Source organism: Pangasianodon hypophthalmus, chromosome 29 (genome assembly GCF_027358585.1).
Source record: "Pangasianodon hypophthalmus isolate fPanHyp1 chromosome 29, fPanHyp1.pri, whole genome shotgun sequence".
In the NCBI taxonomy this organism is placed as follows: Eukaryota; Metazoa; Chordata; class Actinopteri; order Siluriformes; family Pangasiidae; genus Pangasianodon; species Pangasianodon hypophthalmus.
The window spans coordinates 11,263,659-11,285,909 of record NC_069738.1 but is presented as its reverse complement, the minus strand read 5'-3'; the positions used below and the strand labels follow the sequence as shown (position 1 = coordinate 11,285,909).

The following is a 22,251-nucleotide window of genomic DNA, read 5'->3' as shown; positions in this document are numbered from 1 at the left end:
ACACTGTAATTGCACTGTGGTATGGAACAAAACATCCTGTTTTAAGATCATCTGAGCGAAGTGGTGTCGGGTCAGTTCCAAGTGAAGTCTAGCTGCTAAACTCATTCACGAGGTGCAAACCGAGCCAAAGCACAGAGCTGCTTAACTGTGTTCTGGACATTTGGACCAATGAATAGAAAGAGAAAATAAAAGCTGGAGGTTTGTTTACTTTTTCCATCACTGTCTCATTAATGAACGATTTACGAGCATGGGTTCAGGTCTACGTGGTGTCAAACAAAACCAAACCAAATACCAAACTGACCAAATGTATCAACGTTGTATCCACGTTTGAACTCGGCAAAATGAATAATAGGTGAGAAAGCACGCTTTAAATAAACATTCAGCCTTAGTTTGTTCATGATAAATACAAAAACAAACCAAGGAACAAATAAATAGCAGTGATTAACGTGGTTCAATCATGAAGTACTGGACTATTTTACTGCAACAAACTGCAATCTTAACTTGTGTCATAACATGAGTGAAAATGGAGGCAGAAGGATGCAGTGTGTCTCAGAGGCTCACTCTCCAGTGTGTAAATTCAGGAGAAAAAAAGGGCTGAGTTACCTTTCCGTGCTATTCGAATGCAGTTAATCCGGGTCTCCTGCACACAAATACAGAGGAAAGAAAAGGTTATCAGGACTATCTCTGGGTAATTTATCTATAATAATAGTGCACGGGTATATGTAGATATGCTTAATGGCAAGGCGAAAACTGCCTACATCACACAGTGCAGCTTATTTTTTTGCAGTGTACTGGTTTCAGCACCAGGTACTGTTAATGGAAAGGCTTCTACCTAGAATGAAGAACTATTCAGGGCTCTTTAGAAAAGAGCCAAAATGCCTGGGGTGATTCATACTTTTGTTAAAAGGCTTAAGGTACAGTGAACATTCGCCTTTGAGTAACCTTGCCATTTACTCATTCAAACACAGCTGGACTGCTTAATTTTCATCGTTCGAAACATAAAAAGAATCTCAGAAAAGCCATTAACCTCTATTCCATTTAAATATGTCACATGCTCTGGTAACTGCAGTCTCTTCAGTAACTTCAGCTGAATTTGTAACGAAGCATGAGAAATTTTACATACAAAATTAAGGGGTAGTTTATTCATGTGATCAATATTTTTCAGCTAAAATGAGTTTTTAGTAATATATATATATATATATATATATATATATATATATATATATATATATATATATATATATACCATAACATCACTATTACTACTCTTTATTTGTTTGCATAAAAACATACAGTTCTGAAAAAATATCTCAGAAATATACAGGAAATGTGAATAGTTTTGTAGTTACAGTTGATCTCATTAGGCTGTATTCAGAAGTCAGTTACGCACACAAACTAAGGGGTTAATACTGAAAATGCACACATCGTGTCCGCCAAGTTGGCGTCTTAAGTCTAAAATTTATGTCAGTAATTATGCAGGGAAAAGAACGTGTATTCAGAGTCTGTTTACACACAAGTCAATTTTCAGGGAGCCCCATTCAAATCATGCAATCAACATAAATACGCGTGTAACCCGACTCTGAATACGAGAAACTTTCCCAACATGAGTATTGACACACAATAACTTTTGGACTTTTGGACTTAAGTCAACGATGGATAAGATTATGTGAATGTTGGGCTGCATAAGGGCCAACACTCACTGCCTCCACAGAAAAAAAACAAAACAATAACTGTACTGTACTGTTACTCATCACACTGCATATGAATAGGTTTAAGGGACCAAATAAAAGTGAGCTGAGCAAAACTCAGTCACATCACAACGGCTGCTAATGATTTACGGAGACAGGGTGTGAAAGCTTCCTTGACACACCTTTTTTATTTAGGAGCTAATTAGACTGAGTGGGACCAATTTATTTATATTAGCTACACAAGTATGAACAATTTATCACAATCTTTTGGCAGTTTGACAACATATTTTATATTAAGTTTGTGAAAAGCTTTTTTTTCTTTATTGGATAAGTGATAAATTGCTTCACAACTGAATTAGACAACAGAAAAAAAAGAACAGAACATGCCTTTTAGCATAATAGAGATATCCAGAATCTATGATTATGCAAACTGGGAGCGCTCCAGCACTAAACATGCTCCATCTCATTTCCATTTTCCTTTTGTAAACTGATGTAAAGCAGTGATTACACTAGACATTTACCTCTCTTCACTTCCAACTTTCACAAATTTGCAAGGTTGAAGATGAAACTGGTGCAAAGTAAATTAATGACTACCACCAGCACATTTCTTTTTTAGTGTTACTGCATAGTTTCCTACTCGAATGGATTGGCAAGGCAAGTTAAATTCATGTTCAGTCTGACTGCAACCTAATAACAGAAGACATTTGCTAAAAAGACATTTGGAACATGATAGGCTCTTATTTTTTATGACACAATTCGAGCCGATTTTACAATGAGATTTTCAGCTCCCAAAAAAATGGAGGGGAAACAGCTGCATTGACAGTTATTGCACATTGCCCAGTATGGGTACTCAAATTAATTCCTATGAAAATATATAATCATAAAACGGAAAATATATAATAGAAGTGTATTGCATCCATTTATCTCTTATGTGCCTTTCACTTCACTGTTGACCCAGACCATTAATTTTGGCTTCATAGCAATATGATAAAAATATTTTTCCAAAACAGTAGCTCCAAAATATCTTAACCTTGGTTAGAGGCAAGACAAACAATAATTATGCTATGGATATGGCTGTGGATAAGGAATAACATGTGACTGGGAATGACTTAGCTCTTCCATGTTGATAGACTTAATGCGAACATAATACAGAGTCATTAGAGCATCCATGCTAGGCATGTTTTACATTCGATTTTTTTTTATTGCTAGCTTTCTTGTATATACTAAGCAGATACAAATGAAGGGGTCTGTCTGAGACTTGGGAAAAGCGCACTACCCACTCACCCCTCTGAAGTTGCTTGCCGCCTGCAGATAGATGAGATAACTCTTGCTCGGGTCCAGGGGAGTGTTCCAGTAACCGTTGTAGGTGTGGTTGTCCCCTACAGTGAATGGTGTGGCTGCAAGAAGGCTGCTGGGAGGAAGCTCGGCCGTGTAGTAGTGAGGAGGAACGCCTCCTACTCTGCCCTGAGCCTCTCCCTGAGACGAGGAGGAAGGAAAGCAGTCATGGTGGCCAAGCTCTCTCCTTTTCACCTGCCGTGAGCCGTCCTCCTCCACCACCACCACATGGTAAGCACTGCAGGTATGACATTATATGAGATATGTTGAGCTCGGCCTAGTGTTTTTAGCCTACAACAAGAATGAGCACTAGACTGGTAGGTGATGTAGGGGGCAGATATTCACATCACATATCACTTACACTAAATGCATCTAACACTTTTTAAGACAAGACTAGGAATTAAATGAGTTTTCATTTGTTAAAAAAATCACATTTACACACTTTTCCTCTAACCCCAATGTTGTACGGTAATGTATGCATGCCACAAACCACATCCAGTTCTTAAGCAATGTTATGCAGTGGCTTAGGACACAGAAAGTCAGAAAGTCATGGTGTAGTCAATAAAAATGAACAAATCTCCATTTGTCTGAACACTGTAACATTATCAGATACATCTTGGATAACCTGGAATCCTTTATACTTAGCACAGTGCTGCAGTGGGACATTTTAACTCATAATCACGCCATTTCTGATGTGCATTTGTGCTGAATCAAGCAAAAAAACCATTGAGGCATCCATGTTTGTCTTTCGTTAGCAACAAGCTAGCCAGCGATCTATAATGAGTGATGTATGTTCACCTCCTCAAACAACAAACTATATAATGTTATAGATTTAACAGTCAAACATGTCTGTATGTTGATTGATCTGAAGCAAATACTTGTATATACAGCATAACTCATTTAAAGGTAAGAAGTGCTATTTTGTTTACTGTTTATGCTGCGAGCAGCCATGTTGATTTGATGTCACTTGCTGAACTCAGGGTTGAGGCTTCCCAAAGTCTAAAGGCTGAGTTGTAACATGTTAAACTTAAATTTGTAAGTATGGACTACCTTGTTATTTTACAGTATTGTTTATATAAAGGTGATATTACACATCTCAGTTTGGTACGATGAATTGTGCGTGTGTGTAAAAAAAAGATTGTGGGTGAAAGACTTCCAATATTTCTTAGCTACAATAGCCTGATAGCTCCAGAGCAAAAAAATGAGACACCAAACATGTTTTAGCTGATTGATTACATTTGGGATAAGTGGAAAATTGCATTTACAAAAACAGGAGGTTGCCAACAGCAGATGGATGCAGTTGTACTTTTCAGATTTTAATTTCAACTCTATCTATCTATCTATCTATCTATCTATCTATCTATCTATCTATCATATATAAGCTCTATGCTCCAGTTGCAGTTCTATGTTTTAGCACTTTGCCAGCTCATGTAATTATTTACAGCAGTTTTTAATCCAAGAAGTAGATGTAACACTGTTGAATTCTTATTTATTACAAATGCTGGGATGTGGCATTTGTAATAAATAGAAAGCCATTTCGCTTTTATGTTTCGTGAAAATGTCCTTTTAAAAGTGTCCCTCTATTAAAAATGCAGCACAGTACACTAATAAAAGTGTAAACTACAGTATGTGAATGCATGCAGTATGCACTGCCACCACAAGGCAAGCCCAATAATAAACAACCAATTTACATTCTAGAGAAGGAAAGCACATTAGAAAAGCTGAAGAGCAAACATTGTGTTATTTGTTGCAATTTGTTTGGTGGACACCTGACAGGAGCTCCTCGGGCCAGAGCAGGACGCAGCAGCACAGTGATGGTGCTCTCAGACTCACTTAAAGGAGCGGGGATGTCGTCATAGTCAAATGCAGGCGCTAAAGGAAGAGAAAGAGAGAGAGAGAGAGAGATAAAGAGAGGCTCCCATAATTAGTCCTAGACATCATCAATCTTTTAGGAGGTAAGTTAAAATAAGGACAAAAGCAATAAGAAAAAACACACTGCAGTGTCTAAAAGTAGGTTCACCGGACATTCCCCATTTTTCTTTTCTTTTTTTTTTTGTAATGGTGATTTTCAAACACAAGTTTTATTATTGTAGGCCAAATGCAGTTGTTCTTATTTACTAATTTGCAGTATTAGTGATAATGCATACCACATAAAGAATCCCATATTAGAATGAGCCATATTCAGAGTTGAGTTACATGCACACAGTGAGGGAACTGCACAGACCTCAGATCTGTTCAGACAGTTGAGTGGGATTTGCACATATGGGATAGGGTTTATCCAAAACAAAGGCATGTCTCAGTTATGCAGGTTTCTTTAGACTTAAACCTAAAAGTTGCATGATATCAGTCTGAAAATAAGATATCACCACAATATGTCATGTAAATACACTCAAAAACACCATATGGAATACCAGTTGAGGCCAATATATACAATAAATAAGCAAAATAATCCAATCTAATGCAAACAAATCCAATAAATACATACATATGAATATTAATATACGTCTGAATATTGATAAATTTCCCTATAAGAGCATCATATCCAAGTTGGCATATAAAATATATTCAAGGAATAGCATGTAAAAACAAATGAAGACTGTATATAATTGAAAAATGAATGTCATACATATGTATATATTTGGGTATTAAGCCTAAATGAATGAACCATGGGTTTTGAATGCAGTAGTTGGAAAATAATTTAAAAACATGTCAAATATGCATGTCAAAATAAGAGTTTTTCACATGGTATTTGGGTGGAATAGTTTATTTGTGCCTAAATCCCTGGTTGTAAGATATGTGATATACATAATGTTCCCCATATACTTTATGTCTGCAGCAAAATGCATCTGTTTTGCATTTATTAATTCAGTAAGTAGTCTTTTTAATGTAAAAAATATTATTGTTTTAATGCAATGACTTCAGGTTTTGTGTTGCAGGTCTGAAAGTTAAGATAAGAATGCCATAACACAAGGTTTGAAAATGGCAGTAATAAATTGGAAACTTGTCTGACCTCAGGTGTACAGGTGGAATGAAATGCAAATTTTACACACTGAAGTTTTCTTGAGCTACTTCTCAGTTCAACTGCAGTTGCAATTCTTTCCATCTTTCATGTTTACGACCATATAAAGCTCTGGATGTAGAGCTGCAACTCGTCTCTCCTACATCTAACCACAACACAAACCATATCATCAGATTCCCTGTGGTAGATAATAAAGCTGCATTAGACTGTTCCCCAATATTGTTGATAGCTTCTAGATGTGGAAGCAATAAAGTAGAATTCCTTCCACCACTGACACACCAGATCATATTCACAAAAATGATTATTCATATGAATATAACTGATACTCAGAATACTGGGCTGTGAGAACTTTGGCTGTTGAAAATGCTTGCTACTTTCTCACATATAGCATTTAACTTATATCATGCATTACGTGTTATTAGTTACAGACAGGTGACAAATAAAAACCAGCCATCTGTTAACCTGAGTTATATCACAGCGATATTGTTCTTGTTATTGTTCTCTGAATGGTGTTAATGAATTTTCTATAATAGCAGTTCTGACAGTAGTCCTGGCTGTAATTCAAATGATAGGCATATATTAATGCACTTGTTCTAATACGTTATTGTTTCTATAGTAACGGCTCGTTTCCGACAACTTGTATAGCGGCCGCTCCACATGATCGAAGTCTAATTAAACGAGATGCCTCCACCACCAACAAGTCTAGCCCTTCTTGTTACTAAATACCCTTAAAGCATACTTAAAATATAAAGAAAGCTATTAAAAAAAAAGGGGAAAAAAAACAACTAATTCAGACATTTGACCTTGCTGTGACCTTGATCCTGTTTGGATCAATTCCAAAATCTAATCAGTACATTTTCTGCTATGAGAGAGTCTTCAGGACTGAGGACTTTTTACAGCTTCTCTGTAACATGACAAGCTGTATTATTTGTCTTATTAACTTCAGGGAAGAGAAAAAAAAGGGAGCTTAAAAAGAGAAATATAATAGTTTGTATTGGTTATAACATAAGTGATAAGAGGAACTAAGCTGTCTCTCAAACATTTCATAACAAACTATAAACTATAAATGAAACTATAAATGGTTAAAACGGTGTAAACACTTTGGGTCACATGGTTATAGGAAAATAATCGAGCATGGTAACAATAACTTCATGCCATATCACACCACCCCATCATTAAGCGACCCAGTGTGTTTTATTCTTTATTAAACGTCAGTATAGTTAGGACATAACAGTGATCTACTGCATTTATAAACTCTGGTACGAGTAGCTCAGAATTGCCACTTTCACAATAATAAACAGCAAAATATTCTCCATACCTGTTTACAAGCGTAAGTCAAATGAAACCCTTCTACACTTTGGTGCTTCCTACTTGCAATAAACAATGCAAAATTTAAAAAAGTAAGATTTCCATTTGACCCTTGTACTTCTTCTCATTTTTCAACACCTACCTGAGATGTTTGTGGTGATCTCGGTTAAGGTGGTCTGGCCGAAACCCTTGGCAGTGCGGGCACGCACAGATACCAGATATGTGGTTCCGGGTTGAAGGCCTGAGAACATGTGGTACGTCTCATTCTTCAGCTTAGAGACAGTGCGGCGTGGCCCAGGCACATTCACGCTGGGGTCGAATGACTCAATGCTCTGGTAGCTGATCTGGAATGCGAAAAGAGAAAAGACGAGAGAAAGAGTCATGTTTTGACTTTTTATGTGTCTGTGATCGAGTGTATTTGCCCTGAGCAAATCAAATGTTTTTGTATGCTATCAAAGAAAAGAACAAATCAGAACGAAGTTAGAAGTTAGAACTAAACCTGCGTTTGTTTTTTTTGTTTTCAGAGAATCTACTCTTACCTTTTCCATCTCTTACCAAGAGATGTAACATACATTTTTTTTAGCTAAAACTGGTGATATCAAAAATCTGTAAGTGACTAACTAAGGGTTAATGTAAAATACCCCAAAAATAGTCTAGGGTTCTGGGATAGTGAAAATTACCAAAAAAAGGCTAGGGTTCTAAGTGCTAAGGAAAATGTCCAAAAATAGGCGAAGGTTGTAGGGGATAGTGAAAATGTATTTAAAAAAATATGCTAGGGGTCTAAGTGTTAGTGAAAAATAGGCTAGAGATGTAAGGGTTAATGAAAATTGTCCAAAAAGGGCTAGGATTCTTTGGAGAACACTTTGGAGCATGTACTGTAACTGCTCAGGCCTTCTTTCCAAACCAACAGTTAAGAAAACCTACTTCCTTTCCTTTCCATGGCTTATTAATCCTTTTTTTTTAATACTTTTCATTAGATCACATTGTATTTTCTGTTAATATTGCACAAGCATGTTCAAAAGCCTTAGTTTATGGTTAAGGACTATTTTTCTAGAGCTGTCAAGCACAAAACAAGAACAATAGCCCAAGAAAAACATTTGTATTCAGTAAGTAATGTAGTATTAGATAACTGAAAACACGTAATTAGTTAAATGATGAAAAGGTCTCTACATGCTAAATGGCATCAGTTATCACTTCCTTTAACCCCTTGCGCTGGATAGCCTGGACTTAAAGTGCAGGTGATCCAAAACAAATTGAAAACACACACCAAGGGCGGACACAACTGGAGCGTGGCAAGATGATGAAATACTAATATTATAACCACTTACGCTTGCCCCGCATGAGAGCCTCTAATAAAGGCAAATAAATGATTGTGTTTGTCTCCTGCTCTAATTGCAGCCCTGAGAAACAGCTACTCTCTGATTCGCATAAAAAGAAAGCTATCCATTTTTTTTTAAATTAGTCCAGTCACTTGGAGGGTCATGAAAGGAATGCATACAGATAACTTTTTTTTTTTTTTTTTTTTAAAGTGCCGTGAATATGTAAAAGATAAAGTGTAAAATATATAATAATGAGTAAATGTTAACAGTAAGTTATTCTGACTGATCACCTTTATTCTGTGATGAAACATTTCTATCCTGACAAGGAGTGTTCTCTTCTCTTCTAGATGATAATGTTCCCATCCACAGGGCACGAGAGCTCACTGAATGGAAAATGATGTAAATCAAGTCACCAGATCTCAACCTAACTGAACACCTGTGAGAGATTTTCAGCCACGCTCTCCATCACTATTAGCAAAACGCCAACTGAGGGAATATCTTCGGGAAGAATGGTGTTCATCGCACATCCAGTACACCTCCAGATGCTTGTAGAATCTATGCTAAGGTGCACTGAAGCAGCTTTGGCAGCTTGTTGTGGCCCAACACCCTATTAAGACACTTTATGATGTTTTTCTTTAAACTGTCACCTATTTGTAGTATATTTATAGGTATCCATGCTAAACAGCATCAGCTTTTTTTTTTTAAAACTGCCCCAATGAAGTATAAAAGATCTTTCCTGACCACAATAGGGACACAATGTATTACTTAATATAAAAATAAATGGGTTATTGTATTGATAATTTTATCTATTTTAAATGAAATCTATAACATAAAATATGTGAAGGGGTCTGAATACTTTCAAAACCCACTATCAGTATGGATTCTGAAATTCTTAGATAAAGTCTTACATAAATATTTATTCACCACAATGAACATAAATTTACACAAGTAACATTTCTCAGCAAAAGTTGTTTTAGCTCAGAACACAGAAATTTCTCCCTACGCAGTTAAACTAATAAAGCTGTTGGATGAGTGGTATTGTGGTATAACATTTTTAAAATCATATGACAAGTCTAGTCACTTTGATTTATCATTACTGGAAAGATTGAACACCTCTATAAACATACTGTGTATAAATAAGAGAAATGCTCACAGTGATATCAGGAGCAAACTAATAATGACTGAAGAATCATACAGACATTACATTAACCTATACTTTCTGGCTTGGTGTTATTCAAGAACAATCTAATATATAAATAGAAACACTAGATATTTTAGCTCTGGAATCATCCATGGCACATGGTCAGTGTAATCCACTGCACATCAAGGCTTAGATAAATCAAGATAATCAAATAATTCAGCTTCTTTTACCTCATATTGTGTGATCAGACCATTAGGTTCCACAGGCTCCTCCCACTTCAGAAAGATCATATCATCTAGTGGGGTTAAGGTCAGAGACTCTGGTGCAATACCCCCTGGGACTGTAAATGTCATAAAGAGAAGAAAGAGTCGATAGTAAGACAAAACAGTGAGGGAAGTACAAGTCACGGACCAGTAGTTACAAAAATATGCAAAAAAGAATGCAAATTAGACAGTTAGAGAGAAAGAGGAATTTGGAAGGATTTAGAGGGATTCTGCACCCCTACTGGTCACCAAATAAAAAAAAAAAAAAAACATTAAAAAAAAGTTGATGACGTGACAATTTTGCCTGTAGCAGCATTAGTGAGAGAATCAGATAAATTTTGAGAGCTACAGAGAAAATGAGCCATGCTGTGTAAAAAGTGTGTAATTAAAATGACAAACAGACAGGAATTCATCCAGACCAGAATGAAGTCACCAGAGGATGCAATGCTGTGAAAACTAATTGTCACACACATACATATTGTAGCCTTATGAAACCTCTATAGATGCCAACACGGGGGGAAAAAAATACACCAGAGGGAAGGCACAGCAGGAGGCTGATATGTAACAAATAAGTAAAAGAAAAAGAAAGAAAAAATATAGACATAAACCATCAAATATGGTGCTGTCAGACCTTCAGTCTCTGTTTGTGTGTTTATTCTTATACTGATGTCTATGAGCATATAACTACAATTCTGCTTAAGGCAGGCTCAGGGCTCCTGGCAAAGGCAAACTGTGAGTAATCACCAGAGTAAGTATAATCACCAGCACAAACAGAGCCACCAGATGGAACTGATTACTGGCTTTCTGTAATATGTAAAAAAGAAAAAAAAAAAAGAAAATATTCCTACTATTCCTCTAAGCACATAAATATAAACATTAACCTAGATGTAACATAGATTATAATATTACATTGCAAAACACATTTTGATTTTGCAGAAGATATTTGGTTTTTAAATTATTTTTTACCCTGTCCAAATGAGATGCAGTACCACCCACTGAAAATGAGGCTAGCGATGAATAAGTGAGATACCAACCAGGTAGGGTTAAGGCTAACACAGGCTTCGTCTGAGACACGTGATGCTAGCCAACCGCATCTTTTCAAACTGATGCCTTTACTGTGTCACATCGCAGTGTAACACGCTCAGAGGAAAGCACTATCTGCCCTTTTCTGCATACGTGACCTCACAGATGTCCATGATTGGCTAGTGTTCCTGTGATTGACAGGGCAGAGAGAGTATGCCACCCAGAGAGCATGGCCAATTTTTCCTCCCTGGCTCCTGGCACCTGGCACCACCCACACATGACCATTCACCAATTGGGTCAGTTTAGCATCACCGATCCACCCAACAGCAGGTTCTTGGGAGGTCTGAGGAAGCTGGAGAACTTGGAGGAAACCCTCACTGGCCAGGGGGAGAACATGAGAAACTCCACACAGATAGTGACCACCATGCAACCCATGAAGAATCCAAACCAAAAATCAGTCCAAAATGTAGGTATTTAGTAAACTAGACAACAACTGGCCATAGGAACCCTGGATTGGAACACATTAAAGGGTATATTGTAGGATACTCTTGATTTAAGAAGCGAAGAAAACAAAAAACAAAAAAAATCAAGATAGGTCATAAGCTTTTGTTTGGACAGTTTCGTCATCTTCCATTTGACAGCTGCTGGGTGCAGTAGGCGTCTATCCTATTTAGAGAGCAATTGTTTAGTTAGTTTGACGGTCTTCAAAGAGTGAATTTGACTGTGTTAAACATTTCAGTTCATGCAACATGCAGCATAATCTGTGATGCACAAATGCCTCAGTGTATAGTATATATACACTATACTATATACCCATACACACACACATACACACAATATGGCTAAAACTATGACCATCTGCCTGACCATCATCATGCCCATATGTGCTTACAATCCAAAGTCTACCCACCCCCCACCGCCCTTTGCTGGTAATGCAGCCTCGAATCATCTGAGATGGTTTTCCTCCACTGGATTTGGAAGCGTGGCTGTGGGGATTTGTGCTCATTCAGCCACAAGAGCATTAGTGAGGTCAGGCACTGATATTGAGCGAGGAGACCTGGTGCAGACGGCATCCCAGTTCATCCCATAGGTGTTCAGTGGGGTTGAGGTCAGGGCTCTGTGCAGGCCACTCGAGGTCTTCCACTCCAACCATGTCAAACCATGTCTTCATGGAGCTTGCTTTGTGTACAGAGGCATTTTCATGCTGGAACAGGTTTGGGCCTCTTAGTTCAAGTAAAGTGAAATCTTAAAACTTCAGTAGACAAAGCCATTTCAGACAATTAAGTGCTTTCACCTTTGTGGTAACAGTTTGGGGAAGGCCAACATATGGGTGTGATGGTCATGTGTCCACAATCTTTTGGCCATATAGTATATCATGTATTGCTGGAGGATGTCTACTGTATTTATGATTGATTCACCTGGGATCAGGAATCTCTGTATTAATCTGCATTAATAACAGACAGATAATAAAGGGAGTGTCTTCATGATGTCCGCATGGTCATGACATTAAACATTCCATGCTTCCTATGTAACCCTCATATCTTTAATGCAAACTGATTGTTTGTGACCTTTATAATTAGGGCTTATTGTGGCAGTGCAAATTGCGCTTTATTTGTAGTAGCTTGACAGTTCTTTTTAAAATATTCTCTATATCATCTATATCTTGTTTGTATTGTTTTAAAGTAGGTAAATACTTGGTTTCAGATTTGTTTTAGTGGTACAGGATTAAAAAAGCCCTTCCTGGAGTGTCTCCATATTGAAGGAAAAGCATGAAACCTCTTTTCCCACAGGATATAACATAATCTTTACCAACATATCAATTATATATTACCTCTTATCTCTATCCAGACATGAGAACAAACAGCCTGTAAAAATTACTGACATGATGTATGCAAGTGTATGGCAATAAAATCACAGAGATACACCAGTAATAATTACATTACCCCACCTTTCCATGTAAAAGAAATCCAGTAGTATTGGAAATAGCTGAGGTTTGTGGTTTTGATTGGCCAAGCATGGAGACATGATACAGTGAAGTCCATTCTTGGTGTCAGTCAGAGGTGGACAGATGGATCAATTAAAGGCCATTGGCATAGATAAGAAAAAAACTGGTGATGTGATGCTGTATAGTTACATTGTGGCACATGTGATACACAAGCATGGGTTAAATTTGCCAAAAGAGGTGAGACTGTAAGATCCTGTTCCTTGACCTCCAAATATACAAACAAACAATACATCCCTACAACTGTGCTTTGGTATAATAAGCATCAGGAAAGGATTAAAAAGACCTCCATTTCAACCAAACCCACTAAGAATCAAAACCAAAGACTTTCTCTCCATTCCAAAAGTCACCCAAATCAGTAATGATGGAAGAAATTACAAATGGGACATTTGTACAGCAAAATATGCCAAGTGGAAACTTCAGAACAAACTGCAACTGCTAAACACTGCTCGTCTATATGGAAATGCCTTAAAACCATTTCCAACTGCCAAAAAAACGACAAACTATCAATGCATTGCATCTATTTTCCCCAGGTATCTCAACACCTACTGCAAAATGGAAAAAGAAAAACTTCTAAAAGTTTGCAGATGATATCTGTCTCATGGCCCTAATGGTAGATTCTAATGCTATGTGGGATGCTTCATATCTTGGCATGCCAATAGCATCCTTGGAAACAGTGGCAATGGGGACTGTAGAAATGAAACCCTCCACACACCCTTCTTCCATCCAATTTCCCACGATCCCAATCTTTAACATTTTCAGGTAGGATACAGACAACATCGCAAAGAACACGTACATTCTACATCAACTGAAAATGCTGATACTGATAACAGCCAACAAATGTGAGGCAGTTTTAGAGGAACAGGTGCATCCAGTGGTGAAAATGCTCTTTCTTGATGTTGCTCTTATATTCCTGGATGATAATGGCCCCATCCATACTGCTAAAATGATACAAGAGTGGTCTGATGAACATCGGCATGAAATGAAGTGCTTCTAGGGCCTATCCAATGGCTAATTTGCCTTTATGCAGATACTGGGGATACGATCCTACATATATTCCATTTCTTCTACTAACTGTGGACCCTCAGGACCAGAATTAGCAATGCTTTTTTGCTCAGTTTCAGGCTCAATTACGATGCATTCTGCCCAAATGACCTTGCATATTATGTACAATACTGGTATACAAGCCTAACCACGCAGTTCACGCTAGGGTTGCCTCTGCACATTTTTACACTTCCACAATATCCAGTGATGTTTATTCTGATTATATTATATTATCAGACCTGCCAACCTTTACATTTTTTAGCATAGGAACTCCGCAATTTAACATCTGACTAAGCTGCTGTGAGTTATCACTCAAAAATTTGGCAAAAGACCAGTCTTCTTGCCCTCCCCCCAGTAAAACAGGAGATCAACATATTAATCTGGAATGACTGACAGACTGACTGTCTGGAAGCCCCGCCCCCTTCTGTACATCTCACATGCTCTAGACAGGACTCGCTGGGCGCTGTCACTTTCTGTCAAGGTAAATGGAGAATATTTATGTTTTAAATCTACCTTTCAACTTAGCATTAGACAAGTATATATCTGTTAACTATAATTATTAGGCGAACGTTTCAACAGAAAATTGTCAAAAAATGGCAGTTTTCAGTCACAAGAAAAAAAAAAAGGATAAATTTTTTGACCTAAAAGGATTAAATAAGCCTACAACAAAGTGTCACATCTAACATTTACAAACATATTTTATGCTTGTTTACTGGGCATCACTTAAAAATCCACCATCCAGCTCAGTTTTCATGATTGTCGCTGCCAGCAAACAATTCCAGCTGAACAGCTGATAATATTATTTCACCTTCCCATCCTCTCCCTAAGTCTGAAATGGTGGAAATGCTCATTTCCCTGTCTTTTTTAAACTATCAGTTCTGGTAAATCTCTAGCAGGGAAAAGTCAATATCACACAAGCCTAGTTCATGCACCGTTTACATGCCAGGGCGCGAAGTATTTCCTCTCCCTCATACATACTATATGCATTTGGGAGAGGATTGCACAACTTTGGGAAGTGGGAAATCAGTTTGGGGGATTTGCATTAGATTAATTACCTTCTCTCATATATTCAGCTTGTTAAACAGTATTTCTGTACAGTACTTTATGAATCTATTTTTGCTTTATTATTCATCACCATATACTATATAATAAAACAAGTCCTTAACTGACAATCCTTGCCCTAGCTGATAGTTGGAAGTACAGCATTTGAAATTGTGCTGAAAGAATATTTGCTAACAGAATAACAATTCTCTCATTTCACAGAAATAAAAAATATCAGGGACATGTTAAACAATCACACTATTTTAACTCTGTTGTATAAATTAAGATAATACACAGCATTCCCATACACACAAGCAGTCACAGTAGAAATTCAACACACATTTTAAAATGTTTTGACATTGCCAATTTCCATTTTAATTACACAATTTTTACACAACCTGGCTTGTTCTGTACACAGCAGTAATTTTACTAGGGTGAAATGAATCTCTTCCTATATTTTCATTACTAAAATTGTATTTCCCCTGTAGCCTGAATTTTCAGATGGCTCCAAGATTGACAGTTTCTTCCATTTCACAGTGCTTTTTAAATCCTGTGCCTCACACAAAATGCATCTACTTTGACTGATTAGTTACGATCTTGACTTGAATATTAATTTTAGATGCATTGTGAGTGCATTTTGAGGCTGAATAAAGTCGCATTTTGCACTTCACCTCCTCACGTTCATACATCCAGCCTTCAGTGGTATAAATAACCTTCCTAATTTGCTGAACACACGTCTTTTTTTTTCTCCTATATTTATGTTCACATTAGCAAGTGAGAAAGCTACAGGCAACCATTCATTTTATATTGACACGAACGATACAGAACCACGATTTCAGCAACAACACAACAAGTGGCTGAGATGTAATCAACTGAAATTGAATAAATTCTATGCAAATTACTTATGACACAGTAAACCGACATCTTATCCTATGGTGCATATGTGACATTTCTTCAATTCTCCACTCAAAACTTTAGTTTCTACAGTTTAGTTCCTGTTAGTTCCCATTTCCTGCTTGATGGAAGAAAAACACCTAGCTGTGTTTTAATATTATCCTGTCATAAATGACAAAATAAATGAAATACAAAGCTTGGAAGGAAGTAGCAGAGATCGTTGGTGCCTTTGGTGAGTGTATGCACATTCCAAGCAAATAACATAAATCAAACAGCCAATTTTTTACACTGATTGTTTAATTTGTGTTTAAAAGTTACTTTTAGAAGCTATATATAGCTACAGCCATTTTTCATTGGAACCAAAAAAAAAAATCTGGACAGTGCACGCCCACAAGCGCTAACACAGACCTGGACACACAGCATGGGCGACTTATCACTTGCTAGAATGAACACAGGGTAAAAATCCTTTTGAAGAATGATCTATAGACGCCATTGAACATCTGCAGGAATAAATGAAAGTGCAGGAAATGCAACAACACATTTCAAATCCATCTAAGAAAGGACTATTAGGCATCTTAACTGTGTACAATGCCAGCTGCTTATCCCAAATGTCCTAAGGTAGATGTCATATCAAGGGGCAGCAATAAAAAAAAAAAAACCAATGATCACGGTCTGATGAATTCACATCTGATTGAACAATGAAAATGTGCAAACCTGAAGCATGGAAAGCCTTTCTTTTATCACAGCTGGACTCTCTAGGGTGGATTTGGTTGCCAAGATTGAAGTGCTAGAGAGAGGGTGATAAATAAAGGCCCCTGTCCACACCTGTTTTTTTTTTTTTTCTTGTACTCTTGCTCTGTTTTGCTGTGTAAGCTCCAGGTTTTCACACTTTATTAACACAATTAATTCTGATGTTTACAATTAATCATTAGTGCATGACACGCTAACTATGGCTGAAGAAATCTAATGTGAAATTGAGGCCAGAGGAGAAGAAGAAAGGGAGGGGGACCCTCCGAAAATTCCTCTGAAGTGATAAATAAGGTGAAATGAATGAAAGAATGAATACCTTTATTCACTGCCAGCATGGACGGTATTTATTTACTGATTAGTTTAATCTCTCACTATTTGCATGAAAATGTGCTTTATTACCTGTCCAACATGACAAAATAGAAAATGCAAAAATAAGCAAATTTCTTCTTCCAGTTCACTGATGGTTGTGGTTTATTAATTTGAAATGTTTGCTCAGCCGTTTAGTTATGCTGATGCCAAGCATTTGGAGAATCGATATTTGCATCGTTGCTATAACCAGTATAACTGTGCAAATGCCGGTGAACAATGGCACAATTACTGTATAATTAGTTAAAGCATGCTAAATGATTTTTACTATTAGAAAATCATAGTGTTTTGTGTCATTTTTGTTTAAATTGGGACTGAATTGTACAGTGTCAGATTCAAATATGCTTATAGAAAATAGATGAATATGTTTTTCATCAAAGGTAGTATACTAGTAGTGTAATCTCCAAGTGCACTGCTCCTCTTCAGATGCACTTTTTCATAATTACATTACCAGTTTCGACACACAATACTGAATATACACTTTTTCATTGTCTTATAGACATTGTGATAAAGCCTTATCCATACATTTTACTTAATTCAAGTCGTTTTACTTCAAATTAAAATTGTTCCTTTAAATAAGTCATTTTCCTTTAGAAGTTTTCATTTAGGAGAAGCAGTTAACAAGTGCTCAGCCTTCCTGGGAACTTTAGGTAAAACCTCCAACGTGAAGCTCCCTCAAAATGCTGAGTGTGTCCAAAGCTTCATCAGGAATATTGTAAAGAATCGAAAGTATAAGATTCATCTGATTCTTTCCCTGAAATAATCACTGCATAATTCCATTTCTGTTTCTTCTTATTCTAAAACTATAGTAAAAATATTGAAAAAATGAAAGTGTCCAAACTTTTGCCTGGTAGTGTATTTAACCCTTTCGTGCATAAATTACAAAACATATGCAAATTACTTATTATTATTATTATTATTATACAACAGTTAGCTCTGGTCCACTACTTTGATTGGTCAAGCGGTGTTCCAAGAGTGCTATAACCTCACTGGGACGTTTTCAGCATGTAAAACTCCACTTCCTAATTCGAAGCAATTACTACAGTACAGTTAGTGACATCAGCAGCAGACAGGAGAAATGATATTTTCCAGGAATATAACTTTTGACGTAAACTATGAAAGATCGTCAGATGAAGATTAAAAAGAAGAAGGGACCAATTTTACCAGAAGCACCTTTAACAGGAATACACAAATCAGCATGAGCTAGATATCCAGCTAGCTGACGTGATTGAGGCTTCTTCAGGATCTGTTTCTGCTTGCGGAGCAAAACAGAACATTTGGCCATAATGTGTCTGAAATGTCACTAAATCAATATTAATTTCTTGTTTTTTAGAACCGTTTGTACTTCGGCCTGCAGGCTCGTGCCAATGCCGAATCACAGCCCTGCTGATATTCAGTACACTGCACTCTTGCTTGCGTGATACTGCTTAATTATATGTTTTTTCTAAATAAATATCATGGACTATATTAAATAATTAAAAGAAATTGTCCATGTGCTGGAATACCATATGTTTAAAAATAAACAAATAAATTAATTCTTTTTTTCCTAATTAACGGGAAAAACGCCTAACATTAAAAGTATTCGGGTCTAAAATATTTAATGTTAATAAGCACAATAATAGAAAATATAATTTTGGGATTGTTTTCTTGACATGTACAAAAGTCATGCAGTTTAGGACTGTTACATGATTCAGCTGATATCGGAGGTTAAAAAACTCTTCGAATAAAAGTAAAAATATATATATTTAAAAAATATTTAATAAATTAATTTAATAAAAATCTTCAAATAAAAACCAAAAAAGTTTTTTTTTAAAAAAAAGGTGTTTATTGGTCTCTGGTACAAAATATTTGATTTGATTTGAGATTTTATGTGGAAGGTTTGTAGGGATATAACAGAGACATGATGCAACGAGTCCAGAGAGAAACGTAAATCAGAAGAAGGGATTTGGAGGTGATGTACATCTTATATTTTGAACCTTAAAGACCTGAGCCCACCAGAAAGAATCACTTTTATTTATTAATAATAATACTAATAAAATAATATAGTAATAATATAATGTATTCAATGATTCATAAACAGAACTTTGGGTATAAAGAGAAAGTTTTTTTCTTACTTTTAAGGAAAACTTTGGATGATATTGACAGACATCTGAATATCCTGTTGGTTGTAATCAGTGTTTATGTCTTTTTTAATCTTTCACAGTGAAGAATGCTGTCAGACGTAAACAGTTCTAGGTAATGGACTGAGATTTTTGAATCCTATTCTGTGTGTATGTCTATAATGATGTTTTTTTGTTACGTGAAGATAACCATGTACTCACTGTCCTCCTCCGTCTGGAATGTGACCTCTCGGCTCTCTTTCTTGCCCTCGGGGTTAGCCAACGCAAGGCGCACGTGTACAGGACGGAACGGGGGCAGGTCTCGTAGCGTGAAGCGTGACATATTCCTTTCCACTGACAGACACTCTCTCACGGTGGCGTTATTGGTGATGGCTCCGCTCCCTGTTGCGGTGTAGTAACGGTAGCATAGCGACAGGGAGTACGTGTGACATCGTGTCAGGTTGTAGCCGAGGGGCTCCCACTGTAGCACCAACTGGCGTGACTGAATCTCAGACGCCGCGAGACCTCGGAGTGGACGCATGGGCTCTGTGTGAGAGAGATAACTTCATATCACTGAATATGCTTTAAGAGAGAATGACTCTATCCTCAATTAGCTGTGTATAAATATAGAAAATGTCTAAAGTACCAAAACCTGCAAACCAAATGACGCAAATAGTCTTTGACAATCCTTTATTTTGATAACAATAATAAGAATGAGAGAGAGGCTACACTGATAGAGCATTGTCTTGTCAAGATCCTCGTTATTTCTCATTATACCATAGATTTCAAAGGAACGGGACAAGATAGAAGAAAAAAAGCATTTCAGCATTTTAAGGTAGTGGAACTAAGAAAAAAATGCACGATCTATTTCATCTTAACATCCATTTGCTTTGGATTTACTTTCTCTCTCTTGCTGCTTCTAGATCATACTAATATAGTACGACTAATGGTATGTCAAATCTGAATGCACCTTAATGACATCTCACATTTAATGCCGCATTTCTCTGTGAATGAAAAACAATTCATTGTAAAAGTGCATTTTTAAGACGTCTTCGCCTCCAATTTGGTGCAATCCAAAACCGTACATGTAATGATGGTTAAAATCTATAGCTACTCAGCTGATCATATAGAACATTATAACCGCTAATTGAACAAATGGCCTCGGAGAATGAAATAAGGAAGAAAATCAAATCTCATTTGTGACTTCTGTACTGTCTCACTGTTTGGGCCCGAACACAACCTCGCAGCATTGCTGGATCAAAATCAAGCTACACTGATTAAACTAATTAGTGACACGCATCTGTAGGGACATCTTGAGGCTCAGTGTTAGACAGACCATCAAAAACTCCCACACACTGCAAGAGGTGCCTGCATGTTCTCACAGCTAGGGCTGTATGATATGGATTAAACCATAAATATTATATTGTTAGTGTATTGCTACACATTGTAAAATATTAAAATAACCAAGGACATGTTAGATGCATAATATCCAGTATATACATATAATATAGAGATTGTTTCATATAATATTCGGCATTATAATATTAAGATCCAGAGCCTATCTTGGGAACACTATCTTGGGTGTGAGACAGGACTACACCCTGGATGGGACGCCGATTAATCCCAGGGCACCATGCAAACACACCTACACACACTCACACACTCCTTCACACACTCGTTCACACCTAGGGGCAATTTAAATCCACAAACTGGCATGTTTTTGCGAGGTGGGAGGAAACCGGAGAGCCCAGAGGAAACCTATAGAGACATAAGGAAACTCAAAAATATCAAAAATTGGTGTTCCTCTCCATTTGCCTTCAATTTTGTTCTTATTTACACCATCGTGCCGTTTTATAAGCATCTTTGAAAAGTTCTGCAGACTTTGGCAGCCTCACTTGCTTCTGTTTCTGCAGGTAATCCCAGACAACCTTGGTTATGTTTTTGTCTGTAAAGTGGTCTATTACATATTATTCTCTTTTTAATACACAAAAAGGTGTTCTTTGCAACTTTTTTTAAATAAATGTTTAGACCTCAAAATTTTGTTCTTTTCTACCTACATGCTAAAGGGGAAGACAAACAAAATTGTAAAAATAAATAAATAAATAAAGTTAAATAAAATATTTGTTGCACATTGCTGTTTTTTTTTTTTTTGCAATATTCAAAAGAAAATATATTTAAAGACTTATATATATTTAAATTTATATTTAAAATTCTTTATCCTCATAGAACATCATCACAACTCCTAAACCTCCTACAATGTACATATGATGCAATATACAAGGTATGTACTGTAAAAGTAACATTATTTTGAAAATACCATATATACCATAGCTTGACATATGGTAATACAAATATTTGATTTCTTACAGTCATATAATACAATTTCCCTCCTCACAGTCTTCCACATGGTCTTTGTAGTAGCTTTATGCATTTCAAACTAGCTCTTTTTCCACATGCATTTGGTAAATTACACATAATGCCTTTGTGTGTATGTATGATTAGCCTGCCACACAGCCAGCTTCGCAGGGCTGCTGTCAAAATTACTGCTTCTGTGATTGATTCTAGCCACTGAATATGACCAGTTTTTCATAATCGCAACATTAATTCAGTCACAAAATATGTGCTATTGTCTGCAGAGAAGTGCAGATAAGTCACATGGTGTAAGCAATACTTTTGTATTACAATGAATATATGCAAGTGAAACAGAAACAGTGAAAAAAAGGATCAAAATCCTCATACTTGTCACAACTATCAAGACATAAAACATGAGCGTTGTGTGTGTCTGGAGCATTAGGCAGATATAAGACAGAAAATTCTGATTTCGAGGCCCGCTTCGCCGCTCTAAGTGACTGAGATGAATTGACACTTCAGGCCGTGCTGACGTTGATGTATAAGCCGAATAAAAAAGATGAGCCACTATACAGGAAATGGATCAAAACATTTCCTGCACCAGCTCCAA

The 22,251-nt window shown here is 36.7% G+C and overlaps 1 protein-coding gene across 5 annotated transcripts in view; it reads right to left on the bottom strand.

Annotated features, from left to right (window-relative positions):
* Positions 1-22,251, bottom strand: part of ptprua (protein tyrosine phosphatase receptor type Ua) — a 229,125-nt gene that overhangs the window by 46,147 nt on the left and 160,727 nt on the right. For all 5 annotated transcript variants that reach the window (XM_026942351.3, XM_026942353.3, XM_026942354.3 and 2 more), the window contains exons 8-13: positions 19,515-19,838; positions 10,041-10,150; positions 7,493-7,694; positions 4,793-4,895; positions 2,973-3,261; positions 604-640 (exon numbers count right to left, since the gene is read on the bottom strand). In XM_026942351.3, the coding sequence (XP_026798152.1) occupies positions 604-640; positions 2,973-3,261; positions 4,793-4,895; positions 7,493-7,694; positions 10,041-10,150; positions 19,515-19,838 (1,065 nt within the window). The remainder of the gene's footprint in view (positions 1-603; positions 641-2,972; positions 3,262-4,792; positions 4,896-7,492; positions 7,695-10,040; positions 10,151-19,514; positions 19,839-22,251) is intronic.